General features: G+C 37.8%; 1 protein-coding gene across 6 annotated transcripts in view; it reads left to right on the forward strand.

Moving 5' to 3' along the window:
* Positions 1–22882, forward strand: part of ZEB1 (zinc finger E-box binding homeobox 1) — a 194629-nt gene that overhangs the window by 147855 nt on the left and 23892 nt on the right. Inside the window, exons 3-4 of one of the 6 annotated variants that reach the window (XM_022580645.2) lie at positions 993–1055; positions 8314–8475. In XM_022580645.2, coding sequence (XP_022436353.2) covers positions 993–1055; positions 8314–8475 — 225 coding nt within the window. The remainder of the gene's footprint in view (positions 1–992; positions 1056–8313; positions 8476–22882) is intronic. The other 5 variants (XM_022580643.2, XM_022580646.2, XM_089906351.1 and 2 more) reach the window with 5 other exon arrangements.

Raw genomic sequence — 22882 nt, forward strand, 5'->3', positions numbered from 1 at the left:
GGGATTGATTGGAGTGAAGATAACTACACAATGTTTTAATATGACTGTAAGTCTTCTGATCATAATTATGATATATACTCTGAAAGCAGTTTTTAACTTATCTTTTGTATGTGCACAGGTTCTTAATAAACTATTTAATGAATAAAATGTACCTAAATATATAAAGCAAACTTTCTGCTTGCCTAAATAATGTGCATATTTACTCTGATCTTATGAGTTCATTACAAACATATATAGGTGGCAGAGACAGATAATAGACAACTAAAATGTTTATTAGTACCTACACTGTTATCATTTATTACTACTTGTCAGTAGTTAGAATAATAAATACAGTGAAAGAAAAAGTATAGTCCACAGGTGTTTGCTCTGGGCACACTGCAGTTTGGTCCAGCCTGCTTTCTGGTTGTCCAGGACTCCGTCTCGTGAGAGGGGCCAAGGTGGAGTAGCAAGTAGGCTTTAGAGCCATTCAGACCTGCATGCAAGTTCCGCCTCCACCACCCAGTAACCGTGTGTCCTTAGGCAGGTTGTTTAACCTCTTAAAGCCTCATGTTTTGGTAGGATTTTTTAAATTTATAAGAAGGTAGTTATGAAGATTAAAGGAAATGAGTTGATAAGGCATCTAGTACAGTGCCCAGTACATAGCAATTTGTGCTTCGGGAAGGAGATGCAAAAAGGAATCCTACAGCCTGTAGGTAGGTCTCCTCTCCTAAAAAAAAATGCTAAAATCCTAGTATGCTTATAATTCTAAGACATGTATGCGTTCAGAATTACATATACATCTTCACTTATTTCGCTTCACTAAAATATCTGAGTTTTGTAAAACTGTCTGCTTAATTTCTTTAAAAAGCTTTTCCTACTAGGAGATATTACTACACTTACAAAAGGGAAAAATCCAAACCAAATATGATCTGAAAGTTTCCTTTTCAGATTTCTAGAAGTTAAAATGTTGGTGAGAGGTGGATCTATCTTAATGCTTTGTTCTTTGATTTTAGCAGGAAAGGAAGGACAAGAAATCCTGGGGCCTGAAGCTCGGGCAGATGAAGTGGGAGGTACAGGTAACTCTTGCCTTTTTCACGCACACTGTCGTCCTTGAACAAGGCCTTTTGTGTCACTGGTTTGTGCGTCTGTGAGTCCTGAATTTAGTCTGTTTCCTACTCTTTATCTTGCCCCCTTTAAATGTTTAAGTACCGAGGCGTGTGGGACACTGTATGCAAAGTTAGCTATTTACATTCTTTAAATACAGCGTAAGCTTACAGATTCATGTAATACAGGTTTCCATCCATAAGGATGACAAGTATAATCTACAGATAATCCCCAAAATAAGTATTTGAATGATAATTTAAACTTCTATCAAATTTTTTTTACCATAGTTATAGAAATACAGATCTAACTATTTTGAGTTTCATTATTAGTTACCAGGATCTAACATTGAATTGCCCACAAGACAAAAAGCAAAGAGAGAAAAATAAGCAGAGATAATTGCTTATCCAGAAACCAGACTGAGAATCATGAATACTGATGAGTGAACATGTCACAGCAAACAAGAGAATAAACATTTTTCTTGTAATTACTGTGACTGAAAAAGGCCAAAATGACGTTGAATTATAGTAAACAGGAAAATTGCTTCTAGGTTACTAAAAGTACATACTCTCTGAGACTTAAGGCTATTCCTCTGTAATGGATTCAAATCAGATTTAAGAAGCAAAAGAATAAGTGCAAGTCTTAAATCCAGATCTTACATATGATAAGAGTAGGCACTTAATTATTGTGTCTCATAAGTCAGTCTTAGAATGTAAACTTCAAAAATAAATTCCAGATTATTAAAACATTTCCTCAAAATTCTGTACTTAAAAGTATTGTATAACTGTATTCTGTATATACAACCATAAATTAGATATTTCTATCATATAGTTTTAATTAAATTTGGGTTTTTTCCTTTGGTTTAACGTTTATAGTTTTTTTTTTCTTTGCAGCACATTTTAGGAGTATTCCACAGAGCCTTATAAATTACCTTGTGTTGTGTAAGATGAGTGTGTTTTATAGTAATGTGTCAAAAATAGATTTTCATCTATAAGCATCAGCCCTCCCGTACTTGTCAGTTCTGTAAAACAAAGAGCAAGTCTTTGTACTGTTCCTGAAGGTGCATTCCAAATTAACTAAATAATAATGGAATATGTGATAATTTATGGTGCCTGCAGCCAAAGATTTTGTATTCTGCCTTTAATATGGTTATGTTGAACTTGCATGAATAATGTATTCAGGTATGCTTGTTATCAAATATTTGTCAGGCTAACTTACACATTATATAAAATATTTAAACGAGGTATTTGTTATTAGTAAAATAGTGTTAATGAACACAAAAGAATGCTGTTCATTACTCTTTTATTTGATGTTAAAATTTGATGACTTACATTACCAGAGTAATATAAGTTATTCTGTAAAAGATCGTTTGCCCTTTTAGGCAAAATGCCAGCAAAAAAGACATTTACAGCTCCAAGTTTACAGTATTTTACCTCACAGTTTGCTCTTCACTACGAAAATGAATGAATTCTTTCAGTTTGAAGTACTGAGTAATACATAATTTCCCTCCCCCCCGCCAAAACAGTCACATCTGGAAGATAGAGTCACTGTGTATCAGCCAGAGCTGCCACTGAAACACAGGACCCTCTGCCACAAGACGATGAGTCCTGTGCATTATTTCCTTGGAACATGGGGAGTTAGGAGTAGACAGACATTTAGTGAAACCCCGATAAGTGCAGTTTTCAGCAAAGAAGGATGGAAATTAGACGTTTGAGACTATTGAGCAGTTAAACTTTAAAATTATGTTTCGCCTTTGCTTTTGTTACTTCCTTGACTTCTAGGGAATAATGTGCTGACAGAGTCAACAAAAACCTGGCACAAAGGTCACCATCATTAGTTTAGAACTTTGTCAGCTTCTTTCTATAGCTGACTTCCTTCTGCAATTCCCGAAGTGAAGAGAACTATGGTCTCAGCTTAGTATTCAGAGAGTGAAAAATCACCCAAAACATCCTTTGTTCTTCTAAGCATCCCTTTTTGTTTATATAGCTGATACTTGTGCAGAGTTTTAAAATTGGAGGATAAAGATAGGATACTTTATTCTGATGGGAGTGAAATACTGATGGCCACGTTAAAAATGTTATTTAGTCTTTACACTAAACATTTGTCTCTCTCTCCTTGCTTTCTCTAATTTGCGATGATAACCCTGTAATTCGGCACTTCGTCAAATGATTATAGTTCTATACTTTGACAATTAGCTCTGAGTTTTGTCACACCTGAAAGAAAACCAAATTATCATTATGTGTTTCTCTGTGTTTGCTCATCTCTTTAATGTTTAAACACGTAAGTTTATCAGTCTTAGGACGAGGAATTTTGCCTTATAACTGACCTTTTCACAACATGCACTTCCCAACACTTTAAATTTTATGGGTAAAACTGTGGAATGTCTGGTCTTAGCTTGAAATTGGCTTGGTAAATGCAGGTTCGTGGAGACAGTGTACTTTAGTTGGAAAGACGCCAGAATTTGAAAGCAGACTCCTAATACTGCATCATCCACTCCAGTTTAATGTTCACCTTACCAGGACTGCTTTGAGGAAAATAGGTAACAATTACACAGCACTTACTGCGTGCCTGCTACAATACTAAGCACATACTGTAGTAACTCATTTAATTCTCGCAGCTACCCTAAGAGGTACTGCTGTTATTCTCCAGATGTTATACCATACAAATGGATCATGTATCACTTCCCAAGTTTCTGATGGACATATAAAATTCTTCATTTTAAGTGTAAGTACAGTTGACCCTTGAACAACACGGGTTTGAACAGTGCAGGTCCACTTATATGCAGATTTTTTCCAATAGTAAATACTGCAGTGCTGCAGTCTGGCCTTGGCTGAGTCCGAGGATGCAGACCCATGTATGCAGAGGGCCGACTCTAAGTTACACATGGACTTTGGACTGCATGGAGGGTCGGCACCAGTAACCTGCCCCGAGTTGTTCAAGGGTCAGCTGTACTTACAGCCTAATCTCTGGCATATTAAAAATGACATTTCTAACATCACTCTTATATTTGAAATCCAAAGAAATGTAATACCATTCGTTTTTAAAATATGAATAAGCTCTTCTTTAAGAGTCAGAAATGTTACCCCTTGAACTCATGTTTCCATTCTACGTAGCCCATAGAATTTGATGCTAACATAGTGTATATTTCCTGTTCAAAGATATTTTTGATCAACTCTCATTTCCTTGCAAGAAAAACATGTATAGAAATTGAAATCTAAGTTTCTCTTAAGTTCCCAGGAACCATACGGCTCTTAAGATTAAAAGAAAGTTATGGATTGATTTATCCTGTGATTATTAGTCCTACATAGTTGATCACAGCATACATGGCAAATTGTAATAAATATGGTTGACTCTTGAACAACATGGGGACTGGGTCGCCGACCCTCTGCCCAGTCAAGAGTCCACACATAACTGAGAGTCAGTGGTCCCGTGTACGCAGCCCCTCCGTACACAGGACCCCTCCCTGTCCGCGGTTCCATATCCGTGGCCACAACCAACCATGGATGGTGTAGAACTATAGTATTTACTGTATTGAAAAAACCCAGTATAAGTGGACCTGTGCAGTTCAAACCTGTGTTGTTCAGGGGTCAACTACTTACTAAAGAAAAATGTTACTGGAAGTGAGATTAAAGGAGCTGAAGTATTCTTCAATTAGCCCATATATCAGTAGTTTAATGTTGCTTATTCTAGAAGAAAAAGTGTTCAGCATTGTTTCCTTTTTTTCTTTAGCACTGAGATAACCTTATTCTCATAAATAAAAAGGTGAACTACATTTTTGTTATAGACGATTTATTCGATTCTTTACATATGCAGATTTGCAAAGAATTATGGTTATCTATTAATAAAAATATTTTAATGTCTTGTCAACTGACAGTTCTATTAAATGCTCCTTCAGTTTTGTTGAAAGCAAACATGGAAAGCCACCTAATTTCCTAAAGGATTTGTTTCCCAGTCACCAGAATCATTCACTCCCTCATTTCCTGGGACATATGCCAAAAGGCTTTACCAATACTTACTTATCAAAGGACTAATGATATCTCTTTTGGCTTTTGTTACTTTTTTCCCCTCACTTTGAGGCACCTTGTTTAATATATTCAGAAATGGTTGGAGATATTGAAATATTGCTAATTTTAGTACCTTCTGTCAGTACATTTTTTAATAAAAATCCTTTTAACATGTGAATTAACTATATTTTGATCAATACCTTTGAGCTATAGACTTAGTTCATTCAATTTCTGGAAAATTTGTACCTAATAACCTTACTAGCAAAACCAGTTATCACTGTTAGACCAATCAGCCAAATCAGACTTTCTCTCAGAAAAAAAAAGGGTGTCTTCATTTTTCTAATTAAAATAATTGTGTCGATACACATTTTGAGGGATTTTATAAAATATTTTCTATGAAAAATATGTTACAAATAATGAGGAATATATAAAGTATAAATAAATACATCTTTAAAATAGATTATTCAATAATGAGATTAAGATTATTTAGATCTAATATCGTTATGCTTTATAAAAATCTTGGTCTCCAAATGGGTACCTTTACAACCAGTGTGTAGATAAACTTATAACTTATTGAAGATGCAAGGTTTGTGTATAAAATACAGATTATGTATATAATTCTGAAAAACATATACTATTTAAAACCTCATCATACCATCATGTAGCATATATATAGTTACTAGGCTATAGAAAATATAAACATTTTAAAAGTGGAGACTATTTAACTGAAATAATTATTTTTAATATAATCTGATAAAAATATTTTTAAGTAACTTGTCAAATCTGTATTTCTGTATAGGAAATCACATAAAATATAAATTTCATTCATGAGTTTAATCTAGTTTAACTTGAAAATTTGAAGTTACATTGAAAAGACCTAATAACACAGACTTGCACTGCTTTAGTTATTCAGAAGTGCTTATTGTTCTAGCTAATGACAGATCCTAGGAAGGGTTTTCGAGAACACTCTTTGCTTTGCTCTCACCAGCCTCCTGAAGAGCAGTGAATGTTTTAATAATAGGGAATGAAACAGGTGAGATCATTAAAGGAAAATTACTCTCACTCCCTCTGGATATATTATATAGCTGAGTTCAGAGCTTTGTAACTAGGGCCAAAATAATCCCCATTTCAATTGCCACACTTTATCCCTGATAGAAATCCATGTAAACAGGAAAGGCTGGACGCCTAGAGCGCTCTTATGTTGCCCTGATTGATCAACAAAGAAGGTTTTCCCCAATCGGTATTTTGAATCGTTTTCCTTCGGCAACCTGGAGGCTTTTTACACTCCGAGGCAATGCACTGTATTAACGTAAGGGATGGAGGGGGAGGGATCTGCCTCTTTGAAGTTAGAGCATAGGACTGTGAAAAGCAGGGGTAGAAAGAAGAACCTTCAGGATTCTAGGAAGGACCGTGCATGGAAGCTGAGGATCTGGAAGTAGATTCCGTTTAAACCAACAGTACTGGCTTCCCTTTAAAAGAGCTTCCCCCCCCCCCGCCCCCACACACCACCGGATCCAGTAACCCTGGTTTGGTGACTCACAGGCGTCAACTAAAAACTACAGTTCTCAGTACAGTTACCATTGAACAACACAGGCCTTAGAGGCACCTGACCCTCCCCGCGGTGGAAAATCTGTGTGTAATTTACAGCCAGCCCTTGCAACACGAGGTTCCTCTGTGTCCACAGTTCCACATCCACGGATTCAACCAACCACAGTCATGTAGTACCGTAGTATTTACTATTGAAATAATCTGAGTATAAGTAGACCCACTCAGCTCAAACCCATGTTGTTCAGGGGTCAGCTGTGTATAGCAGATACTAAATAATTGATAGCTCTTGGCTGCATTTAAGAGGAGGAAAAAACGACTAGTCATCATGATTACTATGTCTTCGGCTCTGAGTCTGTAAATAGCAGCCACCCTGAAGAGTTGGGTTACTACTCCTGTGCAAGATTGCCTTGGTAACTGTCGAACGAAAGGATGCCCTTACATTACCATTTTAATTTTTCTTCATTAATTTTTTTGGCTGTGCTGTGTCTTTGTTGCTGCACACGGGCTTTCTCTAGTTGAGGCGAGCGGGGGCTACTCTTCGTTGCGGCGTGTGGGCTTCTCACTGCGGTGGCTTCTCTTGTTGTGGAGCATGGGCTCCAGGTGCGCGGGCTCAGTAGTTGTGGCTTGCGGGCTCTAGAGCGCAGGCTCTGTAGTTGTGGCGCACGGGCTTAGTTGCTCCGCGGCATGTGGGATCTTCCCGGACCAGGGCTCGAACCCATGTCCCCTGCATTGGCAGGCGGGTTCTTAACCCCTGCACCACAAGGGAAGTCCCACCATTTTAAGCACCAGTTCAGTCTGCTACTTTATAAATTTAGAACTGAGTTCAGTCTGAAGTGTGTGAAGAGGTCAGCCACGAGACACCCGGGGGCCACCCTGACCCAGGACAGTTAGCAGCAGTGTGGAGCAGACCCTCCTCCGGGAGGAAAAGGACGGGAACCCCAGGATACCAGTCCCGCTCTGCAAACGCGGCAACGCTCTGGGCTGCCTTCTCCAAGTGAAGACGTGCTGTTATGCTCGGAACCTTCTGACTCAGGGAAAATGCCTCTCCTTCACCCCACAATTAACATTTACTGAGGAAGAAACACAGAAAGAATAGCCCTGCCTGTATCTGAATACCAGGGTAGATAGGAAGCAATTTTATCAATTTGATACTCTTTGACTCTTATTAGAAGTCTTTCCAACTGTAGGGAACTATTAAAGCTATTTTCTGAGAAATCACATAACTGAACTGAACTTCAGAGTAGTTTGTTTATTCAGAGAATGGTTCAGATTTCAAGCACAACTCCAACTAAATATGAACAGTAGGTTGCTAGGAAGGACTGAGGTTTGAGAACTACATTTTTCTCTTTTCCTGTTTTCCTTGCTTTATCATTGATTCAGAAACTAAGGATTCAGCCAACCTTCTCTGTGTCTTGTTCATCAGTAAAATGGAATAGAAGTACAACCCTAAAGCTTACAAGGGATATTGTGACAATGTCAAGACTTTTATAACATCTTAAACTTAAAACGGACTTCTTAATAGATTAGAACAGAACGAGTAAATTTTTAATGTTCTGTAAATATTTCCTGCAAATTCAAGAACAGTCATTTATTCTCTCAAGATAAACAATTTCTTATTCAGGAAAACTATGTAACAACTTGGTGGTGAAACTGGTTTTTATAGAGTATGCGTTTCTTTTAGTAAAAGATGATGAATGCGACTCAGATGCAGAAAATGAACAAAACCATGATCCTAACGTTGAAGAGTTCCTGCAGCAACAAGACACTGCAGTCATCTACCCCGAGGCGCCCGAGGAGGACCAGAGGCAGGGCACGCCGGAGGCCAGCGGGCACGATGAAAACGGTAACAAGCATCACGGCCGCTTTGTTCTCATCTCCAAAGGATTAAATGCTTCCATTACTCTATGTGGGAACCCACTCTACCAGAGGGAACATTTTTGAAAACCAAAATTTATTGCAGGTGGCTGTGGAGAGTGATCTCTTTAATGAGTGGAACATTGTCCGTGGTAACAGTATAGCATTCTGTCAGTGGCCTCTCGTGTATATAGTGTGATGCCGCCACATGTGAAATGCTTAGGGCAGTGCCTGGACATTGGTTTCCATTCACTTACATGGTAGCAAGTAGTAGAAATGGGAACTAGGATGACCCTTAGTGCCCTTTGATTATTCTCCACTGTTCTGGCAAGAAAAGCATGGCTGTCTGGTTCAAAACATACTAATTTGGAGACAGATGGTTTTCCTGTATCTACTTTGGTCCTCTCTGATATGAACAGCCAGTATATAAAGAGTGGTGAAATACAATAATAATGCGTTCATACTCTCCTGAAAAGAAATATGCTGTCATTCTGCCTTCCATGCACTAGAAACAGATGAAAATATTCCTGTGAGAAATTTTACACAGTATGTGTACCAAGAACTAGGAAGATGCTTGGAATGTTTGAGGATATTTGAAGTATTAAGATCCTAAATCTGGTTTGGTTTTTCCAGGGTTCCCAGTTTAATGGATAGATTTAGCTTAATAGCCCAATAATCAACTTTTTAAAAGACTTTTTAGAGCAGTTTTATATTTAGAACAAAATTGTACAGAGGTGCAGAGATTTCCCATATTCCCCCTGCCCCCCCATTATCAACATCACTCAGCAGAGCGGTACTTTTTTTTTTTTAACCAAGGATGAACCTACATTGACACATCATAATCACTCAAAGACCCTAATTTGCATTAGGGTTCACTCTTGGTGTTGTACGTTCTGTGGGTTTGGACAAATGTACAGTGACACGTATCCACCATTATAGTATCACACAGAGTACGTTCACTGCCCGGAAAGTCCTCTGTGCTCTGCCTGTTCATCCTGCCCTCCTCCTTGCCCTGGCAACCACTGATGTGTTTATGCCTCCATAGTTTTGTCTTATCCAGGATGTCTTATAGTTGGAGTCATATAGTATATAGTCATATAGCCTTTTCAAATTGGCTTCTTTCACTTAGTTATGCATTTAACTTTCCTCTGTGTCTTTTCACGGATTGATAACTCATTTCTTCTAAACGTTGAATGATATTCCATAGTCTGGATGTACTGCATTTTATTTATCCATTCACCTACTGAAGGACACCTTGGTTGCTTCCAAGTTTTGGCAATGATGAATGAAGCTGCTGTAAACATTCATGCACAGATTTTGGTCTGGAAATAAGTTTTCAGCTCCTTTGGGTAAATACCAAGGTGCACAGTTGCTGGATTATATGATAAGAGTATGTTTAGTTCTAGAGGAAACTGTCAAACTATCATCCAGAGTGGCTGCACCACTTTTCATTCCCCCAGCAATGAGGAGAGTTCCTGTTGCTCCACATCATGGCCAATATTTCACGTGCTCAGTGTTCCCGATTTTGGCCATTCTAATAGTGTGTAGTGGTATCTTGCTGTTTTAGTTTGTATTTCCCTAATGAAATATTATGTGCAGCATCTTTTCACACTTAGTTGTCATCTGTATATCTTCTTTGATGAGGTGACAAAGTCCTTGGCCCATTTTTTTAATTTTTTAACTTTATATTGGAGTTAGTTGATTTACAATGTTGTGTTAGCTTCAGGTGTACAGCAAAGTTATTTAGTTATACATATACATATCTATTCTTTTTCAGATTCTTTTCCCATGTAGGTCATTGCAGAGTATTGAGTAGAGTCCGCTGTGCCATGCAGTAGATCCTTGTTGGTTGTCTGTTTTATATATAGTAGTGTGCACCTGTGAATCCCAATCTCCTCATGTCTCCCGCCCCCGCCTTTCCCCTTTTGGTAACTGTAAGTTTGTTTTCAAAGGCTGTGAGTCTGTTTCTGTTTTGTAAATAAGTTCATTTGTACTATTTTTTAGATTCCACATATAAATGATATCCTTTGATATTTATCTTTCTCTGTCTAACTTACTTAGTATGATAATCTCTAGATCCATCCATGTTGCTGCAAATGGCATTATTGCATTCTTTTTTATGGCTGAGTAATATTCCATTGTGTACATATACCTATATATATACACCACATCATCTTTATCCATTCCTCTGTCAATGGACACTTAGGTTGCTTCCATGTCCTGGCTCTTGTAAATAGTGCTGCAGTGAACATTGGGGTGCATGTACCTTTTTGAAGTATGATTTTCTCTGGATATATGCCCAGGAGATGGATCGCTGAATCATATGGTAGCTCTATTTTTAGTTTTTTAAGGAACCTCCATACTGTTCTCCATAGTGGTTGTATCAGTTTACATTCCCACCAACAGTGCAAGAGGGTTCCCTTTTCTCCACATCCTCTCCAGCATTTATTGTTTGTAGATTTTTTGATGATGGCCATTCTGAACGGTGATACCTCACTGTAGTTTTGATTCTCATTTCTCTAATAATTAGTGATGTGGAGCATCTTGAAAGATAAACAGAATAGATAAACATACATTTGTATATTTGGAGAAATGTATATTTAGATCTACTGCCCATATTTTTGATTGGGTTGTTTGTTTTTTCGATATTGAGCTGCATGAGCTGTTTGTATGTTTTGGAGATTAAACCCTTGTCGTTCAGATCTACTGCCCATTTTTTTGATTGGGTTGTTTGTTTTTTCGATATTGAGCTGCATGAGCTGTTTGTATGTTTTGGAGATTAAACCCTTGTCGTTCGCTTCATTTGCAAATATTTTCTCCCTTTCTGTGGGTTGTCTTCATTTTCTTTATGGTTTCCTTTGTTGTGCAAAAGCTTTTAAGTTTAATTAGGTCCCATTTGTTTATTTTTGTTTTTATTTTCGTTACTCTAGGAGGTGGATCCAAAAAGGTATTACTGCAATTTATGTCAAACAATGTTCTGCCTATGTTTTCCTCTAAGAGATTTATAGTATCCAGTCTTACATTTAGGTCTTTAATGAATTTCGAGTTTATTTTTGTGTATGCTGTTAGAGAATGTTCTAATCTCATGCTTCTACACGTAGCTCTCCACTTTTCCCAGCACCGTTTATTAAAGAGACTGTCTTTTCTCCATTGTATATTCTTGCCTCCTTTGTCGTAGATTGACCATAGGGGTGTGGGTTTATTTCTGGGCTTTCTATCCTGTTCCATTTATCTGTATTTCTGTCTTTGTGCCAGTACCATACTGTTTTGATGACTGTAGCTTTATAGTATAGTCTGAAGTCAGTCAGCCTGATTCCTCCAGCAGCTCTGTTTTTCTTCCCCAAGATTCCTTTGGCTATTCAGGGTCTTTTGTGTTTCCATACAGATTTTAAGGTTTTTGTTCTAGATCTGCAGAAAATGCCATTAGTTATTTGATCGGGATTGCATTGAATCTGTAGATTGCCTTGGGTATAGTGTAGTCATTTTGACAATATTGATTCTTCCAATCCAAGAATATGGTATATCTTTCCATCTGTTTGTGTCATCTTCGATTTCTTTCATCAGCATCTTATAGTTTTCTGCATACGGGTCTTTTGCCTCCTTAGGTAGGTTTATTCCTAGGTATTTTATTCTTTTTTCATGCACTGATAAATGGTATTGTTTCCTTAATTTCTCTTTCTGATCTTTCGTTGTTGGTGTATAGGAATGCAACAGATTTCTCTGCATTAATTTTGTGTCCTGCAACTTTACTGAATCCATTGACGAGCTCCAGTAGTTTTCTGGTAGCATCTTTTATGTATAGTATCATGTCATCTGCAAACAGTGACAGTTTTACTTCTTCCTTTCCAGCTTGGATTCCTGCTATTTTTTTTCTTCTCTGATTGCTATGGCTAAGACTTCCAAAACTATGTTGAATAGAAGTGGCGAGAGTGGACATCCTTGTCTTGTTCCTGATCCTAGAAGAAATGCTTTCTGCTTTTCACCACTGAGTATAATGTTAGCTGTGGGTTTGTCATATATGGCCTTTATTATGTTGAGGTATATTCCCTCTATGCCCACTTTCTGGAGAGTTTTTTATCTTAAGTGGGTGTTGAAATTTTGCCAAAAGATTTTTCTATTGAGATGATCATATGGTTTTTTCCCTTCAATTTGTTAATGTGGTGTATCACACTGAATAATTGTGGGTACTGAAAAATCCTTGCATCCCTGGGGTAAATCCCACTTGATCATGGTGCATGATCCTTTTAATGTGTTGTTGGATTCTGTTTGCCAGTATTTTTTTTGTTGAGGATTTTTGCATCTATGTTCATCTATGAGATTGGCCTGTAATTTTCTTTTCTTGTGGTATCTTTGTCTGGTTTTGGCATCACAGTGATGCTGACCTCATAGAATGAATTTTGGAGTGTTCCTTCGTCTGCAATTTTTTGAAACAGTTTCAGAAGGATAGGTGTTAACTCTTCTCTAAATGTTTGATAGAATTCCCCTGTGAAGCTATCTGGTCCTGGACTTTTGTTTATTGGGAATTTTTTAATCACAGTTTCAGTTTCAGTGCTTGTGATTATTGTTCATATTTTCAGTTTCTTCCTTGTTCATTTTTGGGAGATTGTACCTTTCTAAGAATTTGTCCATTTCTTCTAGGTTGTCCATTATATTGACATATAGTTGCTTGTGGTAGTCTCTTAAGATCCTCTGTATTTCTGTGGTGTGTCCATTGTAACTTCTCCTTTTTCATTTCTAATTTTATTGATTTGAGCCCTCTCCCTTTTTTTCTCGATGAGTCTGTCTAAAGGTTTATCTATTTTGTTTATCTTTTCAAAGAGCCAGCTTTTAGTTTCATTGATCTTTTCTAATGTTTTCTTTGTCTCTATTTCATTTATTTCTGCTCTGATCTTTATGATTTCTTTCCTCCTGCTAACTTTGGGGGTTTTTTTGTTCTTATTTCTCTAGTTGCTTTAGGTGTAAGGTTAGGTTGTTTATTTGGGATTTTTCTTGTTTCCTGAGATAAGACTGTATTGCTATAAACTTCCCTCTTTAGAACCGCTTTTGCTGCACCCCATAGGTTTTGGATCTATCTATAAGTAGATTCTTGGTTTGCGGTTACCATGAGGTTTTGATACAGCAGTCTATATATGTATATACAAGATTGTTTTAGGTTGCTGGTCTCTTAATTTCAAATGCATTTCCAAATATCCTGCATTGTACTCTCATCTTCTCATGATTGCTGGTTTTGATAGCATGTTTGTGAGTGGATGATTTCCTACCTTTACTGTATATTTGCCTTGACCAGTCAGCTTTCACATTCATAATTTTCTTGTTTTCTCTCATGGGCTTTTCTTTTCTGCCTAGAGCAGTTTCTTTAGCATTTGTTGTAAAGCTGGTTTGGTGGTGCCATATTCTGTTAGCTTTTGCTTGTCTGTAAAGCTTTTGATTTCTCCATCGAATCTGAACGAGAGCCTTGCTGAGTATTCTTGGTTGTAGGTTTTTCCCTTCCACCACTTAAATATATCCTGCCACTCCATTCTGGCCTGCAGAGTTTCTGCTGAAATACCAGCTGATAACCTTATGGGGATTCCCTTGTATGTTATTTGTTGCTTTTCCCTTGTTGCTTTTGATATTTTATCTTTATCTTTCATTTTTGTCAAGTTGATTAACATGTCTCTGCATATTCCTCCTTGGGTTTATCCCTTATGGGACTCTCTGCACTTCCTGGACTTAGGTGACTGTTTCCTTTCCCATGTTAAGGAAGTTTTCAACTATTATCTCTTCAAATACTTTCTCAGGTCCTTTGTCTCTCTCTTCTCCTTCTAGGGCCCCTATATTGCAAATGTTGGTGCGTTTAGTGTTGTCCCAGAGGTCTCTTAGGCAGTCTTCATTTCTTTTCATTCTTTATTCTGTTCTGCAGCAGTGATTTCCACCATTCTGTCTTCAGCTCACTTATCCATCCTTCTGCATCATTTATTCTGCTATTGATTCTTTCTGGTATATTTGTCATTTCATTTATTGTATTGTTCAACTCTGTTTTTTAAATCTTCTAGCTCTTTGTTAAACGTTTCTTGTATCTTCTTGGTCTGTGCCTCCATTCTTTTTCTGAGATCTTGGATCATCTTTACTATCATTACTGTGAATTTGTTTTTGGGTAGACTGTCTATCACTTCATGTAATTATTCTTTTGGGGTTTTATATTGTTCCTTCATCTGGAACGTATTCCTCTGCCATCTCATTTTGTCTCACTTTCTGTGTTTGAGGTCCCACAGACCGCAGGATTGTAGTTCCTCTTGGTTCTGGTGTCTGCCCCTTGGTGAGTGAGGCTGGTCATGGGGCTTGTGCAGGCTTCCTGGTGGGAGGGACTGGTGCCTGCCCACTGGTGGGTGGAGCTGGGTCTTGTCCCTCTGGTGGCAGGGCCGTGTCAAGTAGTGTGTTTAGAGGTGGCTGTGGGTCAGGATGACTTTAGGCAGCCTGTCTGCTGATGGGTGGGGCTGTGTTCCCACCCTGCAGGTTGTTTGGTCTGAGGCGTGCCAGCACTGGAACCTAAGGGCTGTTGGGTGGGGCCAGGTCTTGGTGTCAAAATGGCGGCCTCCAGGACAGCTCATGCCAATGAGTACCCCCCAGTACCTCTGCCACCAGTGTCCTTTTACCCACAGTGAGCCACAGCCATCCCTCACCTCCCCAGCAGACCCCTCCAAGACCAGCAGGTAGGTCTCGCCCAGGGTCCTATGAAGTCACTACTCTTTCCCATGTCCCAGCTCACATGAGACCTTATTTGTGCCCTCCAAGAGTGGTGCTTCTGTTTCCCCAGACCTGTGGAGTTCCTGCAGTCAAGCCCCACTGGACTTAAAAGCCAAATGCTCTGGGGGCTTCTCGTACTAATGCAAGACCTCCAGACTGGGGAGCCTGACGTGGGGCTCAGAACTCTCACTCCTGTGAGAGAACCTCTGTGATATAGTTATTTTCTAGTTTGTGGGTCAAACTAGAAAATAATTAGTATGGGATCTGATTGTATTGCGAATGTGCCCCTTCTACCATCTCGTTGTGGCTTTGTCTTTGGAAGTAGAATTATCTTTTTTGGTAGGTTCCGGCCCTTTTTTGTTGATGGTTGTTTAGCAGTTAGTTGTGATTTTTCTGTCTTCGTGAGAGGAGGTGAGCTCAGGTCCTTCTACTCCACCATCTTGTCCTCCAGGTTTACTTTAATCTCAAGTATGTATTCTTGAACTCAGTAGTTCCAGTGGTGATTTCCTGATTCTCTGTCATGAAGTTGGAGGAGGAAGAGGGCTATGATTTGGCCCATTTTTTAAATTAAATTATTTGATTTCTTAGCAGTGAGTTTTAAGAATTCTTTGTGTATTTTGGATACTAGTCCTTTTTCAGATGTGTCGTTTGAAAGTAGTTTTCCCAGTCCATGGCTTATCTTCTGATTCTCTTCTAGTTCTCTTGTTATTGTCTTTCATGGAACAGAACTTTTTCATTTAATGAAGTCCAGCATATCAAGTATCTCTCTCATGGCTCATGCCTTTGGTATCTAAACTGGCATGACCATACCCAAGGTCACATAGGTTTTCTTCTGTTGTTGTCTGTGATCCATTTTGAGTTTTGTAAAGGGTGTAAGGTCTGTGTTTACATTTTTTTTTTTTTTTTTTTTTTTTTTTGGTATGTGGATGTCCAGTTGCCTTTGCTTTTTGGGCTGTCTGTTCTGTTCCACTGACCCATTTGTCTGTTCTCTCGCCGACACCACACTTTCTTGATCATTATAGCTACATAGTAAGCCTTGAAGTCAAATAGTGTTGGTCTCCCAACGTTATTCTTCACCTTCAATGTTATGTTGCCTCTTCTGGGTCTCTCGCCTCTCTGTGTAAACTTAGAATGTCTGTCATTATCCATAAAATAACTTGATTGGGATTACATTGACTCTGTAGACCTAGTTGGGGAGAACTGACATCTTGACAATATTGAGTCAATGTTGAGTATCCATAAACATGGAATATCTCTCCATTTATTTAGTTCTTTGAGTTTATTCATCAGACTTCTGTAGTTTTCCTCAAATAAATCTTATACATAATTTGTTAGATTTATGCCTAAGTATTTTTGGTGCTAGTGTAAATGGTGTTGTATCAATCAACTTTTAAATTTTTGAAGGAAATCGAGAAGGATGGTACACAAAACAGATTCCATTGTGAAGAGTCAACTGTACCTTCCTTAAATCAGGAATCAGCTATGCAAAAGAGCAGAAAGAGAAGTTTCACTCCAGAATAGATAGGATTTCTGTAACTAATTTGGTGACAAAGGAAAAAGAAGTAGGGTACTCTAGGAATTGTTTCCTGCAGTGTGGCAAAAGGACACGTTTCTGAAAACTATAAGTAATTACCCCTGGGGACACTGCATTTCAGCTTAATGATATGCGTTCTGTTGATCTGTTTGCATATTTGCAGAGTCCGTAGTTATAGGCAGTATAATCCTGTCGGGCCTTAGTTTTCTACTTCTGTTTCTTGGTTGTTTTTTTTTTCTCTTAAAGAAAATGTGTTAACATTTCACCTGAAGAAGCAGTAGCTTACCATAGATATGAAAGGGAAATAGAACATTTTAAATGCAGATGTGTATAACAGTGTAAAATTTTTATGTAACAAAGAGGATTTCAGAAAGTATCAGTGAAAGAAAATAATGAAAACTAAAGAAACGTTCCATTGCATAGATCAAATAAGGTTAAATTTGTAAAGTCCATTGTTACAAATCAATGCAGTAAAATCCCATAAAAATTGAGGCCTTAACTGTTCTGAATTAGTAAAACATTTTTTGTTTTCTTTGTCTAATTATTATTCAATATGTTTTTAATTCAGGAATTCATTACTTTTAGGTATATAATCTAATTTAACTGCTAATACAGTATTTCACAGATTTTCTGTCACACCAGCAACATCTGTTTACATAGAAAAAGTGATTATCTTCAGAAGCACTTAGGTTTTTAGTGTTTTAATAGATTAAACATACCGTCTGCATGTCATAAGTTGTAAACAGGGAAACTTCAACAGATGGATTTATCACAAATTCTGGTTCAGTGGGGAACAAATCAGGAAATTTTTCACAGGTTTTATATCAGTCTGCCTACTAAAGGAAGTTTAAGATACAGAAATTTAAAATGCTTTTTAAATAAGTATATGCATGGTCACAGATACATAAAGAAATTATGGTTGAAAAAATGGTCAGGTATAGGTTGGATTTTTTAGTAGTATTGAATTGCTACCATAAGTTTATTATAGGAATTCTAAAAAGAAACATTTTTTTCCTTACATGACAAGTCTTCATTGCTAAGAAGTGAGTTTTTAAAAAATAATATTCCAGTATTTTTTAAAACAGAAACAAAAATTCTAACTTTTAAACCTGTTCATTCTATAACTTATGATGTCAAATATTTAGATTTTTTTCATTGTTTTATGCAATTGGCCTAAAAGAATAAATTCATATCTCATATGTGTGAGAACATTCAATAGATACTGATTTATGAAAAGAACTTGCTATTTGAATATGAGAAACTTGCCATTTTATGGATATTTTGTTTACTGGTTGGAAGGATTAATGAAGGTAAAGAAGAAAATAGAATGTAATGCAAGCAGACCGCTTATGACCCAGGAGTACAAGGAGCTTGAATCATGGAATCACACTGTGACTGTGGTACTGACGACCAAACACCTGACTCTGACGTTAGCCGCTGAGACCAGCAGGATAGACAGACAGTCCGGCAAGGAGAGTGTCCCGAATGTTGATTTCCCACTTGTCTGTACAAATAGGAAATGGATACTAGACAAAATATAACTTGATTTCCCCCCCAAAATGTCCTCACGTGGCTACTCTAGTCCCCAAAGAAGGGGGGGTCATGCCAGAGTCATCACTAAGAGAAAAAAACTCTAGTTCCAGGTGACGTGCGAACTGCTAACAAACAAACAAACAAAGAAACAGCATAAACCATGGGGGTCTTGGTTGTTTGATTTTATTTGTATATTTGATACATATTTCAGTGTATTTAGCTGTGTAGTGTCAGGTGCTCAGCCTATTATTTGCAGGCCTGCCCTTAAGCAAGACATTTAATTTACATAGACTTGAATTTCAATAATGGGGCCACATGTTTATGAAGCATTTGAAGAATGTTCCGAAATTTTCTTTGGTGGTCTTTTTCTGTAAGAAATCCAAAATGAAGGTCAGATGATATTTACAATAAGCTGTCACTTAGGAACTTATTTCTTTGAAGAAATACATCAAATATGGAAATCTACTCTTAGTTAAATATTAATTGGCCAAAGAAGTATTACATTTTCAGGATTGGCAGGCTTAGATGGTTCCATATATAAGAAATACCTAGTTCACTCCGCAAACTACAGTTCATCCATAATGCCCTTATTTTCTGAAAGCTATCGTAATAGTCATCCAGCTAAAACTATACAGAAAATGTGCTGGTGTGTTTCAGGAGGAAAAAGAACACGAAGAGCCGTGCAGGGGGCGTCTCAATGGGCCAGGCCTGGTCTGGCCCCCACTGCTCCTCTCAGTACCCACTCTTCTGGTCTGAACTCGGGCACAGGGCCACACCTACCTGCAAGGAAGTCTTAGAAACATAGTCCGTGTGCTGCTTACTCTCCAAGGACTATAACTAGGAGTGTCGTTTTTCTCTAATTAACTGTGAAAACGAAGAGAAGAAATATGTTTTAGTGAAAAAGTCACACAGCACGCGTTTGACTTCTGACTTCATCATTTACTGGCTGTGTGATTTGGAAGTTATTTAGCCTTTTCTGGGCCTCACGTTGTCTCTTTATAAAATAGAGGGGGAGATCAGTGTGTTGTTTTGAGGATCAAATACAAAGCATAATGTCTGGTACATAACAGAGGGCCTTGGTGGTAGCTTTGGTAATTTTTTATAACATCTTTATTGGAGTATAATTGCTTTACAGTGGTGTGTTAGTTTCTGCTGTATAACAAAGTGAATCAGCTATACATATACATATGTTCCCATATCTCCTCCCTCTTGTGTCTCCCTCCCACCCTCCCTATCCCACCCCTCGAGGTGGACACAAAGCACCGAGCTGGTCTCCCTGTGCTATGCAGCTGCTTCCCACTAGCTATCTACCTTACATTTGGTAGTGTATATATGTCCATGCCACTCTCTCATGTTGTCCCACCCAGCTTACCCTTCCCCCTCCCTGTGTCCTCAAGTCCCTTCTCTATGTCTGCATCTTTATTCCTGTACTTGTACTTGTTTTTCTCTTTCTGACTCACTTCACTCTGTTTGACAGACTCTAGGTCCATCCACCTCACTACAAATAACTCAGTTTCATTTTTTATGGCTGAGTAGTATTCCATTGTGTATATGTGCCACATCTTCTTCATCCATTCATCTGTCGATGGACACTGAGATTAGTGCTTCCATGTCCTGGCTATTGTAAATATTGCTGCAATGAACACTGGGGTGCATGTATCTTTTCGAATTATGGTTGTCTCATATGCCTAGGAGTGGGATTGCTGGGTTGTATGGTAGTTCTATTTTTAGTTTTTTAAGGAACCTCCATAATGTTTTCCATAGTGGCTGTACCAATTCACATTCCCACCAACAGTACAGGAGTGTTCCCTTTTCTCCACACCCTCTCCAGCATTTATTATTGGTAGATTTTTTGATGATGGCCGTTCTGACTGGTGTGAGGTGATACCGCATTGTAGTTTTGATTTGCATTTCTCTAGTAATTAGTGATGTTGAGCATCCTTTCATGTGTTTGTTGGCAATCTGTGTATCTTCTTTGGAGAAATGTCTGTTTAGGTCTTCTGCCCATTTTTGGATTGGGCTGTTTGTTTTTTTGAAATTGAGCTGCTTGTAAATGTTGGAGATTAATCCTTCGTCAATTGCTTCATTTACAAATATTTTCTCCCATTCTGAGGGTTGTCTTTTCATCTTATGGTTTCCTTTGCTGTGCAAGTTTTAAGTTTCATTAGGTCCCATTTGTTTATTTTTGTTTTAATTTCCACTTCTCCAGGAGGTGTGTCAAAAAGGATCTTGCTGTGATTTATGTCATATAGTGTTCTGCCTATGTTTTCCTCTAAGAGTTTTATAGTGTCTGGCCTTACATTCTTTAATCCATTTTGAGTTTATTTTTGTGTATGGTGTTAGGAAGTGTTCTAATTTCATTCTTTCACATGTAGCTATCCAGTTTTCCCAGCACCACTTTATTGAAGAGGCTGTCTTTTCTCCATTGTATTCTTGGTTCCTTTTATGAAAAATAAGGGGACCATATGTGCATGGGTTTATCTCTGCTCTTTCTTTCCATTGATCTATATTTCTGGTTTTGTGCCAGTACCATACTGTCTTGATTACTGTAGCTTTGTAGTATAAGTCTGAAGTCCAGGAGCCTGATTCCTCCAGCTCCATTTTTCTTTCTCAAGACTGCTTTGGCTATTCGGGGTCTTTTGTGTTTCCATACAAATTATGAAATTTTTTGTTCTAGTTCTGTGAAAAATGCCATTGGCAGTTTGATAGGGATGGCGTTGAATCTGTAGATTGCTTTGGGTAGTATAGTCATTTTCACAGTGTTGATTCTTCCAATCCAAGAACATGGTATATCTCTCCATCTTTTTGTATCATCTTTAATTTCTTTCATCAGTGTCTTATAGTTTTCTGCATACAGGTTTTTTGTCTCCTTAGGTAAGTTTATTCCTAGGTGTTTTATTCTTTTCGTTGCAATGGTAAATGGGAGGAATGCAAGAGACTTCTGTGCATTAATTTTGTATCCTGCTGCTTTACCAAATTCATTGATTAGCTCTCGTAGTTTTCTGGGAGCATCTTTAGGATTAGGATTCTCTATGTATAGTATTATGTCATCTACAAACAGTGACAGCTTTACTTCTTTTCCAATTTGGATTCCTTTTATTTCTTTTTCTTCTCTGATTGCTGTGGCTAAAACTTGACAAAACTATATTGAATTATAGTGGTGAGAGTGGACAACCTTGTCTTGTTCCTGATCTTAGAGGAAATGGTTTCGGTTTTTCACCATTGAGAATGATGTTGGCTTTGGGTTTGTCATATATGGCCTTCATTACGTTGAGGGTAAGTTCCCTCTATGCCTACTTTCTGGAGGGAAATGGGTGTTGGGTGTTGAATTTTGTCGAAAGCTTTTTCTCCTTCAGTTTGTTAATAGGATGTATCACATTGACTGATTTGCGTATACTGAAGAATCCTTGCATTCCTGGGAAAAACCCCAACTGATCATGGTGTATGATCCTTTTAATGTGCTGTTGGATTCTGTTTGCTAGCATTTTGTTGAGGATTTTTGCACCTATGTTCATCAGTGGTGTTGGCCTGTAGTTTTCTTTCTTTGTGACATCTTTGTCTGGTTTTGGTATCAGGGTGAGGGTGGCCTTGTAGAATGAGTTTTGGGGATGTTCCTCCCTCGGAAGAGTTTAACAAGGATAGGTGTTAGCTCTTCTCTAAATGTTTGATAGAATTCGCCTGTAAAGCCATCTGGTCCTGGGCTTTTGTTTGTTGGAAGATTTTTAATCACAGTCTCAATTTTAGTGCTTGTGATTGGTCTGTTTATATTTTCTATTTCTTCCTGATTCAGTCTTGGCAGGTTGCGCATTTCTAAGAATTTGTCCGTTTCTTCCAGGTTGTCCATTTTATTGGCATATAGTTGCTTGTAGTAATCTCTCATGATCCTTTGTATTTCAGCAGTGTCACTTGTCTCCTTTTTCATTTCTAATTCTATTTATTTGAGTCTTCTCCCTTTTTTTTCTTGATGAGTCTGGCTAATGGTGTATCAATTTTGCTTATCTTCTCAAAGAACCAGCTTTTAATTTTACTGATCTTTGCTACTGTTTCCTTCATCTCTTTTTCATTTATATCTGATCTGATCTTTATGATTTCTTTCCTTCTGCTAACTTCGGGTTTTTTTGTTCTTCTTTCTCTAATTGCTTTAGGTGTAAGGTTAGGTTGTTTATTTGAGATGTTTCTTGTTTCTTGAGGTAGGATTGTATTGCTATAAACTTCCCTCTTAGAAGTGCTTTTTGCTGCCTCCCATAGGTTTTGTTTTGGGTCGTCGTGTTTTCACTGTCATTGTCTCTAGGTATTTTTGGATTTTTCCTCTTTGATTTCTTCAGTGATCTCTTAGTTATTTAGTAGTGTATTGTTTAGCCTCCATGGTTTTTTTCCTGTAACTGATATCTAATCTCATAGCATTGTGGTCAGAAAAGATACTCGATATAATTTCAGTTTTCTTAAACTTACCGAGGCTTGATTTGTGACCCAAGAGATGATCTATCCTGGAGAATGTTCCATGAGCACTTGAGAAGAAAGTGTATTCTGTTGTTTTTGGATGGAATGTCCTATAAATATCAATTAAGTCCATCTTGTTTCATGTATCATTTAAAGCTTGTGT

The sequence above is a fragment of the Delphinapterus leucas genome, chromosome 2, assembly GCF_059928025.1.
Source record: "Delphinapterus leucas isolate spDelLeu-1000000601 "Yukka" chromosome 2, BTC_Dleu_Yukka2, whole genome shotgun sequence".
NCBI classification, from domain to species: domain Eukaryota; kingdom Metazoa; phylum Chordata; class Mammalia; order Artiodactyla; family Monodontidae; genus Delphinapterus; species Delphinapterus leucas.